Consider the following 15,351-nt stretch of genomic DNA (forward strand, 5'->3'; position numbering starts at 1 on the left):
CGGGAACTGCGCGAGGGGCGGGAACTGCGCGAGGGGCGGGGCCGGGGCCGGGGGCGGGGCCGGCGCTGTGAGGGGAGGGGGCGATCCCGGGGACGGGCTGTGTGCGTGAGGAATTCCTTGGAATTCCCCGGGGGAATACGGCGTGTAGAGATGGGGTCATTCCTCAGGGGAAACGCGGAATGGGGGCACGGGTGCGACGCTGTTCGCCAAAGGGGGGTTTGGTATGGGGTGAGGGCTGTTCTCGGGGGCGGGGGAAGAGGCCGTCGCTGAGGCGATGTGGGGAACAGGGCCGGCCCTGAGGGAACGTGGTGTGGGGACATTTCCCGGGGGATTGGTGTGGGGACAGCGTAGTGGTCCCTGAGGGTTTGTGGAGTGTGGATCAGATTGAAGAGGGAGCCGCTGCTGGGGAGCTGTGGATGGGGTAGGAAGGGTTCAGCTGCTGCTCAGCGCTGCTGTGGAGGCGCAGGTGAGTTCTTGTCCACAGGTGTGGGAGCACCAGGGATGTCAGGGCAGGAATTTTAGGGAGAGGACACTCGGCATGGGACAGACACAGTGCTGTTCCTCCAAGTGAGATGTCTGGCAGGGTAGTGCAGTAACTCTGTTCCTGCTCTGGTGTCCCTTGCCTGGATCCTAGCAGCACAGAGTGAATTTTAGAGAGATTATTTGCTTTTCCACCCTCTTAGATGCATACCTAGATAGATGCATAGATGCTACATTACTGGGAAGTAGATAATTACCTTTTCTTTGACAGTGGCAGGGGGGTAGTTTCACAGGGTGAATCAGCAGGAAAAGAATTCCAGAGTCCTTCCACTGTGTTTCAGAGCTTTAGGACATGATCCTCAGGCAGTCCTGATTAATTTAAATTTGTGATTGATGTTTATTTGTTTTCCTAATCAGGCTTGAATGAGGTCTACAACACCTTCATGTCATTCTACATTTTTCACATTACCACAGGCAGCAGTAGTATCTGTATAAATATCTTAGACATGTACAGGGAAGCCTTTCATTGTTAAATATGTAACATTTAAGCAGAAGTCCAGATACAGCCCTCATGTAACAGTCATACTATTAACTGACTGAATTGTTGGGATGCACCTATCCTGTACATAATTGTAGGATTGTCAGGAAGTAAAACTTCAAAGAGAGGGGTTTGACAGTGTTGGGTGCTTTGGTACAAGCCTTGCAAGAGCCATAAGCTTTGCTGTCTAACAGCTGGTGGGCCTGACAGGCAAGTTTCCCCAGAATTGACTCAGAAGTGATTCAGAGGTTAAATGTAACACACTTGTTTATAGTGTATAATAATTGTCATAGACTGAACTGATTAATGACCTATCCTAATCTAATCTTTCTCCTTGGAATTAAAAGTAAATATGTGGACATTTAACTATTTTAAAATTGCTTTTATCATGTGTTTTGTTCTTACACTTGTAGGGGATTTTTAACATCTGGTAAGACTATAAAGCCTGCACTCACTGAGGGATAAAACACACTCCCCTCAGGTACTGAGCTGTGTTAGGCTGTGCAGGTGAGCCAAGTCAAAAGGGGGCTGTTCTCCTGCTCTCTTTTTCATACCACAGCTGTTCTTTTAGAAAATGAGAGAGTGGAGGTCTTGGAGCTTCAGAACTTTTGTTCAGGGAGTGCAGGAAGGAGTGAGAAAAGCCTGAAGTTGGATGGGGCTTGGAGCAACCTGGTCTAGTGGAAGGTGTCCCTGCCCAGGGAAGGGGGTGGAATGAGATGAGCTTTAAAGTCCCTTCCAACCCAAATCATCCTGTGATTCTGTGTAACTGCTGTGATCAGATCAGTAACACCCCAAAAAATGTTGCAGATCTAGAGAGGCAACCTGTGAAACTCAGAGATCAGCAATGTGAATGTGAAAGAAGCAAGTGGTGAATGGTGGCTGAGTATCATGAGGGAAGGGGACATAAGGCAGCAAAAGAAATCTGGGAAAAGTATCTGCAAAAATAGGTGAAGCAGACAAGGTACTAAGGAAATCTGAAGAAGGAGAAGAAAGTTAGGAGAAAGGCTTTCTTCTTCCAGGACTCTTGGAATAGTTAATTCTCTCCTGAACAGGAAGGAGCCATATTAGCAATAATTTATGCATCATCAGATCAGTGTACCTGTCTGTAATAGAATAGAATATATACTGTATATTATATAAAAATATATATTTTATATATAGGATATATGTATATGTATGTGTGTGTATTTTCCCTCTGCCATAGAATTAATGATATAAAGTAATTAAGAGGTAATAATACTCCAGACTAAGTGTTAGAAAACAGGGAAATAAGGCAGTGTGGATGACATTGCTGTGCTGGAATGGAATGAAGAGAATCAAGACAGTTGACAGTGTCACAGCTCTGTTCTGATTTTGTGGGAAGGCACAGGATTACTTTTTGGTAAAAGTTACTCAGTAGATAAACCATTATCAAGGTGAAAAAAATAAGGTAAGAAGGACCCTTCAGTGTTCTGTAGAGAGATATGGTCAGTAGTTTGGACAATTCACTTAGCTTTAGGTATCTCTGTTGTAAGATAGGTTCAAGTCCTACCCATCTCCCAGAAGCATTTTGAAAAAGCAGAAGCACAATTTGTTTCTTAAGCAGAGGATTACATCTCTTCCTGTGTCTGATCAAAACAAAGCAGAAAATGCACAGATTTTTTCCATCTGCAGATAGGACTAGGACACTGTCCCTTCCTCCCTTGCATACAAGGTTATACCATCCCCTGACAGTTTGTTTGTTTTCTTAAATCTTAGTTTATCCTTGTTGATGCCTAAAACCCCTTTGTTATCTTCCAGAAGCTTTGGTCAGCACTGTGGAATTCCTGGTATGAGAAGGCAGAGAGTCAGGGTAGAGAGAAGATCCTTGCTGAGCTGCTGTAACCATGAAGACAGTGATTTTAATCGTCCTGATCATCTTCTCTTCGCTCTCTTCAGGTAAGGCTGATGCAGAGAGGGAGAGAGAAAGGTGACCTCTGGGGGGGTGACCTCCAAACTAATATATGCTTTGGTTTTGTTTTCTTCTGTGCAAAGAAGTTGCAGCCTGAGCTGTGCCTGTGGTTTCCATTTGCCTGTATTTTTGCTGTTTGATCATTGGCAGATGGTGACCCTGTTAGTTTTGAAGCTGCTTGATACACTCAGTGTATCCTTAGTGATTCAGGGGAGGTTTGTTTCCTTTGAAGAGCTGGGATCTGGGTGCTCATTAACGCTGTCAAAATGAGTCAGTGAACTTCAAGCTGCTCCCCTCTAAATCCACGACAGATTGTCCTTGGAGTTGTACTCAATTAACATCAAAACAAGTGGAGTACTAATGTCTGATGCTATGCTGGAAGAAATAAAAACTTTCACCTTTTAATTATAAACATTACTTATTCCAGGCAATATTTTTGTGTAATATTAGTGGATCACCAGAGAGTGAAATGCTGAAACATCTGGAAATGACAATGCAGAGATGTTGTGGTGTGTGCTGGGCATTCAGTCCTGCTTTTCATTACATGGCTTAAGATTCTCTCGAGCTGCAGTAACTGCAAGGTCTTAAACTGAGGGGTTTTTTTTGTGAAATCCTGCAAGTCTTGACTTCTTTTTTGATGCTACAGGGAAGAAGTTCCGCTGGTGCACCCTGTCTGACCTGGAGCAGAGGAAGTGTGCCGAGCTGGCCAAGGCGCTCACGGCCGTGCTGCCCCTCGCCACTGCCACCTCCTTTGCCAGGATTTCTTGCATCAGAGCCCACAATACCTATGACTGCATTGATAAAATCAGGGTGAGTTCACAGAGATTTTTTTTAAAGCTGATTTGGAGTCCAGATCCTCTTTTAAAAGAGTAACTGGCAAACAGAATCTACGGGAGAATAAAATGATACAGAAAAGATAGAACTGCATATATGCAAAGTGCATGGTTGCTTGAGAGGCAAGAGTTAAATCCCATGAGCATTCTACTAGACATACTTTTTCATCCCAGCTAATGCCCTTCTCCAAGAAATATAGAAAACTGCTTGGAAATAAATAGATAAATCCAAACTATTAAAGTAGAACTTGCTCAGAGCATTTCCCTTGTTTGTGTGTTCTGGTCCTACTCGGACTGTAATTAATATTTTATCTTCCCTTTCTTCCATACTATTTTTAGCCCCTAGTCAGTCTTTTCTGAAGTAAAGAGCAAAGTCTTTTTCATATAAAAAATTTCATTTTGAATAAAATTACACATCAGACCTTTTGTAAGTGTAAGCTCTTGTAATTGAGCAGTTCTGAAATGGAATTTTCGTAATGCTAAATGCTTTGACAAAAATCATTAATGGAAAAGGAAGATAAGCATTTGCTGTAGAATAATTTCATTAACATTTACATTCAGTCCTGGTTGCCTTCAAAAAGTGGAGTCCAAATCTGACCTGGGAAACACAACAAAGAAAACTTTCTTGTTGGTTCAGGGTATAATTTATTTCGTGTTTTCATTCAGTCTTGCAGCTATTTTAAACAAAATTCAGTTCAACTTTCTGGGTTATGGAAAGCTTATACCCAGGAGAACTCTGAGAAGGATTTGGGGTCTAGGGGAGCAGTAGAGGGAAATAGGAGTTGCCTTTTTCTTCACTTGACATCAGAATTGTGTTTTTGGAATGGAAGACCCAGAGAAGAAGGGAGAAAGAATGTTAGAGGAAAAGAACTGGTATTTTTTGAAGGTAACTCAGCATTCATTGCTAATATTTCACCATGTTTTGTAGCAGGAGTTCAATTAAAAACAAATGCTTGTAAAAATCACTGATTACTGCTTCTCAAGCAAAAAAATGTGGTCTTGAAGCTTCTGTTTGTTTTCTTGTAAACACAGTTGTTTTGAGAGTTTTGCTATTGTTTTTAAGGCAAATAAAGCAGATGCTGCTTCCTTGGATGCTGGAGATGTTTACTCTGCTGTAAAACTTTATGGTTTGGCAGTGGTGGCAAAGGAGATCTATGATCAAGGTAGGCTGGTAAAGCAAAAGAATAAACTGTACTTCTGATTTGGCTAAGAAATTACTCTGAGGTTCTTGAGAAAAAAATCTATGTTTTTTTATTAACTTTATAGGAGTATGGAGGTGGTAAACAACATTTTCTAAAATACTTGGTAATGATGAATAAAATCTCAGTGGTGCTTTGTGCCCAGCAGCCTTTCTGCCTGTGGCACTGCCACTGTGACAGACTGACTGTACCTACCCCTGCCCACAGCACTGCTGGGCTGGAGTCTGGATCTTGTGGGGAATAAGAAGGATTTTACTCCATCTGTGTCAGTTCTTACACCATGCTCTTTATCAGCATAACTGAATGTTTACTATCAGTTCTTTAAGAGATTATCTTCTCTCATGAATTAGTTCTCCTTCTCACCCTAAAAGGCGAGAATATAAGGGGGAGAATCTTATCATGGTCAGATTCCTATTCTCTCCTGTCAGTCCTGAACAGTCTGCAATGAATGATTTGTAAGGAAAGAATAAATAAGTCTGAGCCCAAATCAAGCACACAGTACAAAATACTAGGGGACATGAATCTGAGAAGGAAGCCAAATTAGCAGATGGATGTAGGAAGAGATTAATAAGGAGAAGGTATGAGAACAGAGACGAACCTTGTTTTGGCTGACACACCATGAAATGGTGAATATGTTCTGAGGATAAGATGTAGGAGTTCTTTCATTACAATACCTAAAGAGTGTGATGCAAATGTTCAAAATTCTTGAGAAGCAGTTGCATTGTATGATGGAGCTGGATGGGCTTGTGAGCTTTTTCCACCAGATTTTTACATTCTTGCTTGCACATCACTTGCATCACTTGTTTGACAAGGTGCCATGTACCCAGTGTGTGGTTAAGTTTCTGGCATCAGCACCTACATTTAATCTACCTAGTGTAGATTTTCCCTTGGCCATGTTCACAGAAGTTATTCAACTCCTGTACACAGATGGAAGCTGCAGAATTGGGATATATTTTTTCTTTCTATTACATATTTTGTGCTACTGCAGGAAATTGTGTGTTTGCTGTGGCCGTTGCCAAGCGAGGAACTCTGGATATCCAGAGGCTGCGAGGTGTGCGCAGCTGCCACAATGGAGCCGGGTGGACATCGGGCTGGAATGTTCCATTTGGCTTCCTCCTTGCAAGAAATGACCTTTCCTGGGATGAGGCACAACCTCTGAGCCAAGGTGGGTGAGAGGAGCCACAGGGCTCTGCCCTCAGCAAGAGTAAGTGAAGTGCCAGCAGATGTGGGATGAACTGGGCTGTGTGGAAGTTAAAGGGATTTGTGGATACTAGATCCTCTTGGAGTGTTTCTGCTACTGGCTCTTAGCTCTCTTCAGAACTTTTCCAGTGATCTCAAAGCAGCAGAGTTGTTACCAGAACAGGAAATCTTCGTGTTCTATATGCAGGGAGCAAATCTTTGCAATGTCTAACCAGCACAAAGATGGTTTTAAACAAGCAAAATTTGATCACTCTGTTTACAGCAAATGTTTCAGATTTGGAGTCTAGAGAAAGTTAAAGCCGCATTTGAGGAACTTATTTATTTCTAAAACCACCGTGGTCTTAGTTATGTCCATGGTATGTGTGGCCCCTTTTCCTTCTTTTTTTTTTTCCCATTTGACTCCTTTCTTTGTTTTTATTTTGTTTTGGTTTTCCCCCTACACCTGCAGCAATCAGTGAGTATTTCAATGCAAGCTGCATCCCTGGGGTTGGTGTTGCTGCTCCTCGACTGTGTGCTCTCTGCCAAGGGCAAAAATCCTATGTCAGAGACAAGAACCACTTCTGTGAGACAAGCAGCAATGAACCCTTCTATGACTCTGAGGGAGCCTTCAGGTGAGCTCTGGGACACTAAATTCACCTTTGGGACAAAAAGAACTTGTAAGGGAGGAAAGCCAGGTGACATGCTAACAGGATGGCATTTGTCTTCCTGCAGGTGCTTGAAGGAGGGAGTGGCAGATGTTGCCTTTTTAGATCATCTAAGAATTCTGAGTGCCACAGGTAATCCTAAAAACTCAGACTGCTTTTAATCTATGGATGTGCTCTTTCCTGCAGAGGAATTTGGGGATTATGCCAATATTTATGTTGTTTCCAGTGAAAATTCAATCCATGTGAGCAGCTCAATAGTATTTCTTGGCTCTCCACACAAGGAAACAGAAGAGGAAAGGGTAAGTGAGCAATAATTGCTCACAGGAGATTCTTAGAATGGAAGCATAAAGATGTTTTTATACAGGTGATTTCTTTAGACTGAAGTCTCTGACACAGCTGTCAGTATTTGCTTTGCCTGAGTTATAACATGCCTTTTTAAATTCAGTGTGTTGAGCTGCTGGGATGTGAAGTTCCTGTATACCTGCTTTGTACTTTTAAACTCAGTCGATCTCTTTACTGATGTTTTTGAAGGTGGTTAGCAGTAGTGTTAGCAGGTAAGTATTTTTAAACAAACATAGTTACAGGGGTACAGCTTAAAGGGTATTTTGAGGCACCTCTGGCTGAGATCCCTCTCTTTAAGAGAAGAACAAATCAAAGACCACTTTCCCAGGTACTCTTGGTACCCTGTGCTGCCTGCATCACCTTTGAGCAACCTCCCCTGAAATATGCCTTTCATTCCCTCTCTGTGCCTGCTGCCCAGTCATGGCTCACTTGGCAGGTTCCTGAGTGTCTGCTTGTTTCAGAGTCAGAAGAAGAGGAATATGAACTCCTGTGTCCTGATGGGAGCACAGCTGAGCTGAGCCAGTACAGCACCTGTAACCTGGGCAAGGGGCCTGGCCGGGGCATCGTCACCCGCAACAACTTCCTCAAGATCACCAACAAATTCCTCAGCATGATCCAAGTGAGTGCATGTTATAAGCTGTAGATGTCCAGACACAGGTTTTTCTTCCATATTAGTGTGGTGATTATCTCCCAGTTTGCCTTTTTTCTTGAGAAATTTGTAGTTAGTGTGAATAAAGCCCTAAAAATTGTTTGTTCTGGGGAAGGATCCTGCACTGGCTTCTGCAAGGTTTTACTTTTCTCTGAAGTGTTCTTCTGTAGGAGGCTGGCAATAGATAAGTAAAGAAGGGGAAGATGCCATAACACCCAAACTGTAAAATGGCTGATGATGTTCATCCTGCCCTGGAACTTAAGTGAATTTCTGTGTAGCTGAGGGAGACGTGCAGGTTCTGTCAGGGCTCACCTTTCTTCCTCCTTTTTCTTCTCAACTTCTGAATGGTATCTGATATCTTGGCATCCTGGAATCTATTTGAAGCTGAACCTGAAATGCATGTTTAAAGAATTTATGAAGCCACTCAGCCCTTAAATTAGTTCAGTAGACAGTGAATAATTCACCCCAGTGGGCTGGGCTGTGCTGTCACGCAGACCCTGGCAGAGAGCAGTTATACACAATCTTTCCTTTATTGAGAAACTTCATGTGCCTTTGTCAGTGCACTTATTAACACACCTTAGCTGTGCAGCAGAGGTCCTGCTACACTTCTCAGAGCTTTCTTCTCTCCCAGTGCCATCAGGCTGAATGGAGCTGCTTTGCATGTGCTACTTTCCAATCATAAAGTACAAGATATCTTTGCACCCCTTTGCTGCACAAGTGTTTCTCACTCAGTTTTGCTTCCTTGATTGCCTTGCCCAGGGTAGGGGACACTGAGCACAGCCCAATAAATTGGAATAACTAAAATTGGAAAAAACTCTTAAAAACTCTTAAAAAAAGTGAACCATGTAATGCTTTTAGGACTGGAACCATCTGCTCACTGCAGTACCTGTGGGGTTTGTTCTGAGTGCTGTGTTACAAAGCACTGATGTGAAGGGGGGGGAAGGATGAGGCTGCCTGTTACTGGAAGAATGAGCAGATTTGTTGCAATTAAAAGTGTTGTTCTTGTTCCAGCGCCTCTTTGGGCGAAAAGGGAAGGAAAGAGCCAGATTTGAACTCTTCACTTCAGCTCCCTTTGGGGGAAAGAACCTGCTGTTCCGAGATGCCACTCAGCACCTGCAGCTTCTCGAGGAGCAGCTGGAGCTTGCCTATGTCCTTGGTCTGGATTATGTAGCTCTCCTTAAGGGACTGGGCCATGAAGGTGAGAAGCCTTCCAGGGGACTGTAACTAAGGAAAGGGAAGAAAAAGTTCTCCTTCCATGTAATTCCTCCCTGCCAGGCACAAGTGCATAGACCCAAACATCCCCTTAGCAAATAACAGATTGATGCATTGGTGATGTGATCTCACTGTGCTCCTTCCCCCGCTCCCAGGGAGCTCTCTGGAGAACAGTGTCGTGCGCTGGTGCTGCATCAGCGATGCTGAGCTTCACAAATGTGAGGAGTGGGCACTGAGCATCAAATCCGACCCCTTGGTCTGTGTCCAAGCAACTTCCATGACCAAATGCATTGAAATGATCAAGGTAGGAGATTCCCTCTGCTCAGAGTGTGTGATAAGAGTGCACAGGGTGTGTATGTCCTGGGCTGACCTGAACTGGAGGAGAACCAGCTTGTACACCAGAGGAACAAGTGGGAATGAGAGGGAGTTTGTGCAGGGGAATTTCTAACCCGTGGAGAAGCACAACTGCTTGGATACACAACTGATGCCAGTCCTGGTTTTGTTCTTTTCTGGAATGCTGCTGGCAGAGCAGTGAGGCGGACGCGGTGACCCTGGACGCGACACACGTCTACATCGCAGGGAGGTGTGGGCTGGTGCCTGTGGCTGCAGAGTGTTATGGTGAGTTCTCATGTGACCTTTTCAAGGAGAGAGGGAGTCAAAAAAGTGCCATTAAGAATACAGTTAAATTTCCACCGTTTGTGATGTTTTGTGATGGAAGCAGGAATTAATATATGTGTCCAAATACTCTCCCCAGTTGCTCCACTAACTGTCTCTAACATTTGGTCCATTTATTACCTCCCTTCTGTAAAAGGGACAGACGTGCTGGCGGGGCTGAAGAGGATCACAAGGGTTTTGTTGGTGTGCTGCCATGTAAAAGGAATGACAGTAGTGGCAAGATCCTTAATAATTGTCTCTCCTCTCCAGGGGGAGATTGTGCCCAAGCTGCTGAGATCATGGAGAAAACAGGAAAACTAATTCATGTTAAGCACAAAGGTAACAGAAAAACTTTGAGAGGGCAAAATGCTTAGCTTTTCCTGAGACTGCTCTAGGGTTTATGTAAGAATGTATTTGCATGTTTGTTTGGAAAAAAATTTTCTGGTTAGGACAAGAGCTTTGTGGCTTAGCAAAGAATGCAGGTCCTGTACTGCAACTGAAGATATTGTGACAGGATGAGGGAGGGAAGAGGGGGCTGTACCTGTCTGGAATACGTAATTGACTTGGTATAACCAGTTTTTGTCATCGTTTTGCAGCACTGCCACCTGTTTATGCTGTTGCCTTAGCTAAGAAAAGTGCCAAACAGATTAACATCCATAACCTCAAAGGAAGGAGATCCTGCCACAGTCACCTGTACAGTCCTGCAGGATGGTTACTGCTTTCCAGACACACAGTGGGAGCTCTGGGGAATGATACCCAGAACTGTGACATTAGCTCTGGTAAGGGCTACTCTGGATTATCTGTTGACTAGACCACGAAAGTCTGAAGCCCTAAATCTGGGAGTAAAATGAGATGGGGCCATGAGGATTCAGCCAGCAAGTGATTGCAGTCTCAGAGGGTGTCGAAGCAGCGTTTCCCCATATCTGACTATTTGGCCCTCTTCTTGCAAGCTTTTAGGATGGAAATCCATTCCTGTCTTTTCCCATGTGTGAAGAGGTTTTGGAATGCCTTGCCTTAACCTCACCTCGGTTTTCTTTCCTCAGCTTATCAGAATTACTTCTGGAAGGGCTGCATGCCGGGAGCAGAGGGCAACATGTGCAAGGTGTGCATTGGGGACAGTGAGGTGGAAGGGGCCCGAGTCTCCAGCAGATGTGCTGCAGGTCACAATGAACATTACTATGGCAACATGGGAGCACTCAGGTGAGCTTGTGGTCGGAGTCAGAAATGCAGAGCAATAGCCAGAATTGGATTATTATTTTGCTGATGATTTCCTTGGAAAGTTTTTTTCCTCCTTTTTGTTGAGCAACTGGCTGTATAAACTTTTGCCAGAGTGTATTTTGTTTTGGTTGCAGTTGCTATGGGATGTTCAGCTGACTGGTGATTTAAAATAGTCATGAAACCATTTTTAGAGCAAAGCAATGCTTCCAAACTTGTAGGGCTTAGAGCATTGGTACCGACTCATTAAGGGGAAGGATTGAAAGATAGTTCAGAGGTCAGAGAGCAGAGGTGATGTGGGAGGAAACAGGGTAGGATACAAGAGGTAATTAGGCTGGAGATACCAAAAAAATAGTTGAAGACAGAAGCAGAGAAGAATCTTAAAGGTGAAAGCACTCTTAGAAAAAAAATATATAATGCATTTAGTTGAATTACATTCTCTTTCCTGCCTAGGCATGGGCAAAGGTGCACATTGTGCCACAGCTTTGGCTTGGGAGCTGCTGGAAGGGATGAAGGGATTGTCTTAGCAAATATGTGAACACATATGTGATCCATACTGACATCACCAACTTGTTCCATGTGACAACCAAGTTATTACAGTTTGGAGGGTTGCTTCCAGCTACTCCTGTTTTAGCTTCAGATGACTGTGCAAATGTCAGTCATTGTGCAGTGGCTGTCTCTGATCACTTCTTGGTTTTGTCCTGCACTAGGTGCCTAGTTGGCAATCCCAGTGGAAGAAGCTTTGGAGATGTAGCTTTCCTGGAACACTCTAACCTGCTCCAGAACATAGAAGGTGAGATGCAGATATTCTCTTTCCCTTTGAGAATGTTCATTAGCATCAGTCACTTCCCACAAAGTGACCATCACTTGTGAGGATCAGCCTTTACAGGTTTAATCTGGGTCCACAGAGTGGTGTTTGTGACCAGAAAACTGCAAGAACCTTTCTGCATGTGGGTGTTCCAGTAAAGCTCAACACTCAGATATTGTTAGAGAGGAAAGAGGAAGAATTCCTGAGTGCAAAGATCAGTGTGTGTGTTGGGGGATAGTCATCCTTGGAGACTGCAGTAATTTTTGGAAAGCTCAAAGCTTTAAAAAGCAGAGGATTTTCCCACCAGCCTTTCTCTCCCAGGCAGCCAAAGTGCAGGTACCCATTGTTTTTAAATCAGAGTTTCCAGAATGAAAATGGCAGGTAAGGGCAGTGCTGTGGGTGTTTGTGCTGGGAGATGTTCTGTGGCTTCACTGTGACATGGCAACTTCTTGTATTGTTTCACAGGCAGTTATGGGATAAACAGGTCTAACAGCTTAATAGACAAAACCACTGCAAATTATTTTGCCTTTCACAGTTTCTAAAATACCAATGTTACTACACTGTGAAATATTTAATTTCCTCTGGGAAACACTGATCTTTGCAACAGTCTAGCAATTGGATTTTGTTGATCAAAATGATTTTGGTTGCAGGAGCTTAAATCCCCTCAGTCTCTTAAATGATGTTTACTGCTCTAACAGCCCAAACATGCTTTTCATAGAGTCGAGGGGAAAGGGAATCCTCATTTTGTTCAGCCTGATGAAGCACACTGAAATTCTATTTTAGGCAATTTCAGCAACAGAAGAGACTTCTCGAAGAGGAGAATCTCTCTAAGATCAAGTGGGGGTGTAAGGGCCTGGAAACCCCCAGGAATTCATGCAGCAAAGAGCAGTTTGTTTGGGGAAGCAAAGGACATGCAGGCCAAAGTGCTTTTTTTCCAGAAAGGGATCTGGTCACAGATGAAGGGGAGACATGATAGGCCTTGATATTACTGTGGTTTTAGTTGATAGGCACAGCTTAAGTTCCCTGACCTGTTTCCTCAGTGCAACCACTACCCTGGTCCTTGTGCATCCCCAGTAAATGACCACACAGACGCTGCATCTGTTTGGAACACACTGACTAAGCTTCTTCCTCTCCATTTTTAACATTTTCCATGAGATTCACCCTGTCTTCTGCTTTACTTTTGAAAAAGGATTTGCTTTCACTTCGTTTTCTTTTTAGATCTGGACAGCTCTGGTTGGGCAAAAGGTTACAGTGCCCTTGACTTCGAGCTGCTGTGCCCGGACGGGACGCGCGCCGCAGTCACCGAGTGGCCGGGGTGTCACCTGGGCCCCATCCCCCCCAGCACTGTCATGACTCGCCCAGTCACTGTCACTAAGATCCATGACTTCCTGATGCAATCCCAGGTAAGGCAGGGAACAGGGAAAAGCTTGGCTTGTTGTCACCTGTTATGTACAACTCCTGAAAACCCTGTCGAGATCAAAAGCTTTCTGTGCTACGCACATTAAAGTGCCTTCAGATCCAGTATGAAAGAATTAAAGATGTGCATAGGGTGTTAGGAAAATAATTATTTGGGTTCTCTAAAGGGGTATTTTGGCACCAGTTCCCATTCAGCAGTGGCCACACTTTTGCTGAAAAATAAGGCACTGCAAAACTGCATCTTCTTGTACCAATAAGGACAGTGCTAGATAATTGTGGACTCTTCTTTCTGCTATATCTAAAATTGAGAGTCACCAGCTTAACCTTCTACTTCTGATCCAAGCTGTGAAACTTACTTCTTCTCTGTTTAGGAATCTCTGGGAAGCAAATTGGATTCTGAATTCCAGCTCTTTCAGTCGTGGAGGTTCGGTGGAAGTGATCTGCTTTTCAAAGATGCTACTCAGTACCTTGTTCCTGCAACTCACCTGAGCTATCAGGAAATCCTTGGAGATTCTTTCATCCAGCTGGCAGAATCAGTGTTTAATTGCACACCTGCAGGTAAAGTCAAGTCCTTAATTCTGAGTTAGAGAGAAATGCAGCAGGCAGCCCTCTGTGCACAGCTATTGCCCTTTTGTTTAGGCTGCGTGGGAAAGTATGTTCTACATAATCCTGTTAGTAATAATTTCCCAAGGAGTCCTGTGTTTGGAGCTCCTTTAGAACTTCTTAAAGCTCCTATCTCAAAGCACTGAAAGTGGAGCTTTGCAGAAAAAGAATAACCAACACATTTGTAGAACAAATATGAGGTTATTGAAATAGGACTGTTTTACTCTCACTCTGAATTTTTTCCCCTTCAATTCCAGGGATCAGTTCAGGAAAAAGGACATATAATGTTCATTTGTATATGCCAAACTTGGGGAAAAAGATAAGAAATTTTATATTTAATTCTTGAATTAACCTCAAAATAAGTTAAATAATTTCCTTTTTAAAAAGATCACACTATAGGGGTTAAGATCAAAACCTTTATAAAACTCATCCCTTAAGGTGGCTTTTTCATTATTTTCCACTGAAAACTGTCTGAAGTGTGAAGTGTGCATTTAGCTGTCAGCAAAACTGGCACTGCCTATGGATCTGAAAATCTGTATTGAAGTAAATGAAGGTTACACATGAAATTAGACTTCTGGGAGTCTAAGTTGTTAAAGAACTGAAATTCAAAAGGGAAATTTTACCTCTATTTTAATGAATAGTACTTGAAGAATTTATTACTTTTAAAGCTGATAGCATCTTTAGGTATTTTCTTTCTGGTTTGCAGGCATCCTGGACTTCTGCAAACAGGATATCTGTGCATCCTCATCCAACTGACAGTGATACAGAGGCTGTTCAAGGCATGTCACCACATCACCATCATTATTGAAAACCAGGAAATGTGCAAGTCCAACCCATCCAAAGCAACCAGCAAGGAAACAGGCATCTCTAGAAATGTATGCTGAATACCTTCTTGTCTTTTTTTTTTTTTAAGCAGGTTTGAAGTTTATGATAATGTAAAACTCCCCCTTTCCTGTTTGGGAACAGCACAGCCAGACACAGAAGTAGGATCAGCAATTTTCTACAACTGCTCTGGAGAAATCAGCATTTTTGTGGAAATAGCAGGGCCAATACCATGGACTAAAATACAGCCTGGCATCAGTAGCACAGGTTAGTTGGTAGCAGTTTGCCTTGCTTGTCTTATAAGGAGTTTCCATGCAAACCCCCCCCCAGTCAACTGACATTTTGGTAACTGCACATTGCCCTCCTGTATCTGTGATTTTGGTTGCAGCCAGATAGTCCTTGCAGAATGCACACACATGCCATAGGCTGTATATGTAGTTACTATCAGAGCAGTGGTCTTTTCTGCTTTTAACTGGGAAAATGTATTTGCTTTTTTAACCAAGGATTTTTACTACTAAATGAAACCAATTTTTTTCTCACAAATAAATGTATTAAGGCATTTAAGAGCCAGCAGAACTGGATGCTTGCAGCCCTATGGTGAAAAAAAAAAAGCAGTGGATATTCATTCTTCTCAAAACCTCCAACCATTATTTTTTAGTACTTGGACACTTTGAATATAAGATTCTATGAATGGTCAAAATATTACTTATCAATTAAACAGCATGGGTTTTACAAACAGAAAGTGGCTGTTAGTGGATGAAGATTGAGAGTGGATGGCTCTTCATGGGCAGGCTCATTTCAGTTTG

The 15,351-nt window shown here is 43.1% G+C and overlaps 1 protein-coding gene across 2 annotated transcripts; it reads left to right on the forward strand.

The window, feature by feature from the left end:
- The first annotated feature begins 81 nt into the window (after window positions 1–81).
- Window positions 82–15,111, forward strand: LOC135424292 (melanotransferrin-like). Of its 2 annotated transcripts, none has more exons than XM_064675432.1 (18): window positions 82–466; window positions 2,798–2,935; window positions 3,595–3,758; window positions 4,845–4,944; window positions 5,969–6,145; window positions 6,629–6,791; window positions 6,892–6,956; window positions 7,628–7,785; window positions 8,827–9,013; window positions 9,183–9,331; window positions 9,555–9,645; window positions 9,952–10,020; window positions 10,278–10,460; window positions 10,725–10,881; window positions 11,607–11,689; window positions 12,923–13,107; window positions 13,492–13,678; window positions 14,430–15,111. In XM_064675432.1, the coding sequence occupies exons 2-18, from the start codon at window positions 2,884–2,886 to the stop codon at window positions 14,477–14,479; spliced, it is 2,220 nt and encodes a 739-aa protein (XP_064531502.1). In that variant the 5' UTR covers window positions 82–466; window positions 2,798–2,883; the 3' UTR covers window positions 14,480–15,111. The 2 variants fall into 2 exon arrangements, with proteins under 2 accessions (XP_064531502.1, XP_064531503.1); XM_064675433.1 differs by lacking the exon at window positions 82–466 and adding an exon at window positions 500–1,965.
- The last annotated feature ends 240 nt before the right edge of the window (window positions 15,112–15,351 follow it).

Source organism: Pseudopipra pipra, chromosome 18 (assembly GCF_036250125.1).
Source record: "Pseudopipra pipra isolate bDixPip1 chromosome 18, bDixPip1.hap1, whole genome shotgun sequence".
NCBI classification, from domain to species: domain Eukaryota; kingdom Metazoa; phylum Chordata; class Aves; order Passeriformes; family Pipridae; genus Pseudopipra; species Pseudopipra pipra.

Excerpts from the sequence above, each read along its gene's own strand:
- LOC135424292 (XM_064675432.1), top strand. The coding sequence starts at position 2,884 with ATGAAGACAGTGATTTTAATCGTCCTGATCATCTTCTCTTCGCTCTCT. Across the intron at positions 3,759-4,844 it reads ACTGCATTGATAAAATCAGG|GCAAATAAAGCAGATGCTGC; the intron begins GTGAGTTCACAG and ends ATTGTTTTTAAG. Across the intron at positions 4,945-5,968 it reads AAAGGAGATCTATGATCAAG|GAAATTGTGTGTTTGCTGTG; the intron begins GTAGGCTGGTAA and ends GTGCTACTGCAG.